The sequence below is a fragment of the Myotis brandtii genome, unplaced genomic scaffold (genome assembly GCF_000412655.1).
Source record: "Myotis brandtii unplaced genomic scaffold, ASM41265v1 scaffold191, whole genome shotgun sequence".
Taxonomy (NCBI): domain Eukaryota; kingdom Metazoa; phylum Chordata; class Mammalia; order Chiroptera; family Vespertilionidae; genus Myotis; species Myotis brandtii.
In genome coordinates this window covers 5304383-5306465 of record NW_005357115.1, presented here as the reverse complement: position 1 = coordinate 5306465, position 2083 = coordinate 5304383, and the positions used below count along the sequence as shown (strand labels likewise).

General features: G+C 63.2%; 1 protein-coding gene across 1 annotated transcript in view; it reads right to left on the bottom strand.

Annotated features, from left to right (window-relative positions):
* SIX3 (SIX homeobox 3) overlaps positions 1 to 2031 on the bottom strand; it is an 11585-nt gene extending 9554 nt beyond the window's left edge. The window contains exon 1 of the mRNA XM_014538496.1: positions 864 to 2031. Within this exon, the coding sequence (XP_014393982.1) occupies positions 864 to 918 (55 nt within the window). The 5' untranslated portion in view covers positions 919 to 2031. The remainder of the gene's footprint in view (positions 1 to 863) is intronic.
* Positions 2032 to 2083: the final 52 nt, after the last annotated feature.

Sequence of the window (2083 nt, the reverse complement as noted above, 5' to 3'; positions counted from 1 at the left end):
CCGGGCCTGGAGCTGCGGAGCCGCGGGATGTGGAGGGGACACGGGTGGCCAGGGACCTGGCCAGGTTGCTCTGGGCTCTACAGCTGCCTGACGCTAGTGCAGAGCGGCGTGCGAGCTGGCCCGGCCGTGTCGGGCCAGGCCCGAGAAAGACTTTTCTTTTTCCAACTTTGTCTTTTGGTTTTGTCTCCAGTTCAAGCAGCTCCGGAGCCTGCCGACCCCAAAGGGAGTCTCAACAGGTGGCCGGGTAAGTCCATTTGAGAATTCTGGTCATACCCTCAGCCCCTCCCCGGCCCCTAACCGTTCCCCTCCCAGTTCCCTCTGGCCGCCTGAATTCCCGGTGCTCCTCCCGCGGGGTCAAGGCGGGAGGAGGAAGTTGGGGGGCGGGGGGTTGAGAGGCGCCCTCAACCTGGGTGTCCTCGGGCTCCAAACCCAATAGACACCCTCTTTTAGGAGAGACCGGGGATCCCGCCCGGGGAGCCCTCACCGGCTGTACAATAGCCCGCAGCAGAGCGCCGCGGCAGCTGGGGGTGGGGAGAGGATGGGGGAGGTGGAGGAGCAGGAGGAGGGAGGAGGGGGAAGCAGAGAAAAGCAGAGGCAAGAAATCCCGGGCGTCCGAGAGAAAAGTCGGGAAATGTCCTCAGAGCCCGGGCGCACACCCTCTTTGTCACACACACGCTTGCACACGCACTCACAGCCACCAAGTAGCCCAAGCACGCGGTCCGAGGCCGTGCGGGGTCGCACGCCGAACCCGAGTGGAGCCGCCCTCCTGCTGCCCAGAACCCTTCCGCCGCGCGTCCGGTGCCCGGAGAATGACTGGGGGAGCTAGGAGGACCCCCAGGGCTGGGGCGCGGGCAAGAGCTTACCTGCGGCAAGGTAAGGGAAACCAGGAGCCAGGAGCAACGGCGGATAAATATTCATTAGGAAGTGTGTCTCCTTTTAAACCGCGCGGCGTGCGCTCTCGCTCCGATGCCTTCCTCCCTCCCTCTGTCCTCTGGTGAGGCTTTCTCCCTCTCCGCTCAGCCTTCCCCCACCCTCCCCGCTTTCCTACGAGATGCCGGGTGGGTCCCCGTCTCGCTGTGGGAAGGCTGAGCCTCGGGGAGAGTCTCCACAGCTGTTTGTCTTCGCTCTTGGGGCACGCGTTCCCCATCTGCCCTCCCTCCGGTCGCCCAGCCCCTCACCCCCTCCTAAATTACCACATCATTAGCTTTATTTTCCTGTGTGTGTGTGTGTGTGTGTGTGTGTGTGTGTGTGTGTGTGTGTGTAGGGGGGGGGTGACGGCACAGCCCGACCTACCTCCCCAAAGCTAGCCAAAAGCTGGTGCTCTCCGAAGCTGCCCCAACTCCATCCCCACCCACATCCTCACCCAGTCTTGTTTCTTACCCCCCCCCTTTCCTCTCTACCTCCATCCTGTACCTACCCAACTTCACCATCCCCTCCCTCTCCCGCTGCCTACCGGGATCCCCAGATGGATGGGCAGTGACAGGCCAGGGCTGTAGGTACAAGGATCCCGCATTGGTGGGGCTGGGGGGTGGGGTGGCCCTCTTTCCCACGTAGCTTCTCTCGCTTGACACTCAGTGGGCATCTGGGCAGCTTGAGCTTAGGATCAGAACACGGAGGCGCACATCAAGGGCCTCACCCCGCCAGGCCTCACGGTCCGGTCCCCTGGGTCTTGACCTGGGAGGCTGCATGGCTTCACTTTGTGCGAATGAACGGGAGAGACAGACCAACACACGGGCGAACTGATGATTGCCTTCTGCGAACACACTGACCCGAAGTTAGTCGCAAGTTCGCCTCTTTCTCTCTCACGCTCTCGAGCAAACACATCCGCAGGATTCCAGGAACTCAGAAATCCCTCCCAAGAACCGTTTCCAGGCGCTAGGGAGCACGGGCCCACCCCACGCCCACCCCTGTGCGCCCGGGGCCGGCGTTCCGGGACCTCGGAGACTAAGAGGCCGCAAGGTCGCTCCGGATGGACGACCGTGGCCACCATACTTGGTACCTTTCCTTCCCGCTCCAGGTACCTAGGCCACCTCAAGGGCGCTAAGGGACGGTGTGGTCCCCAGGTGCTTGGGGGGGGCGGGGG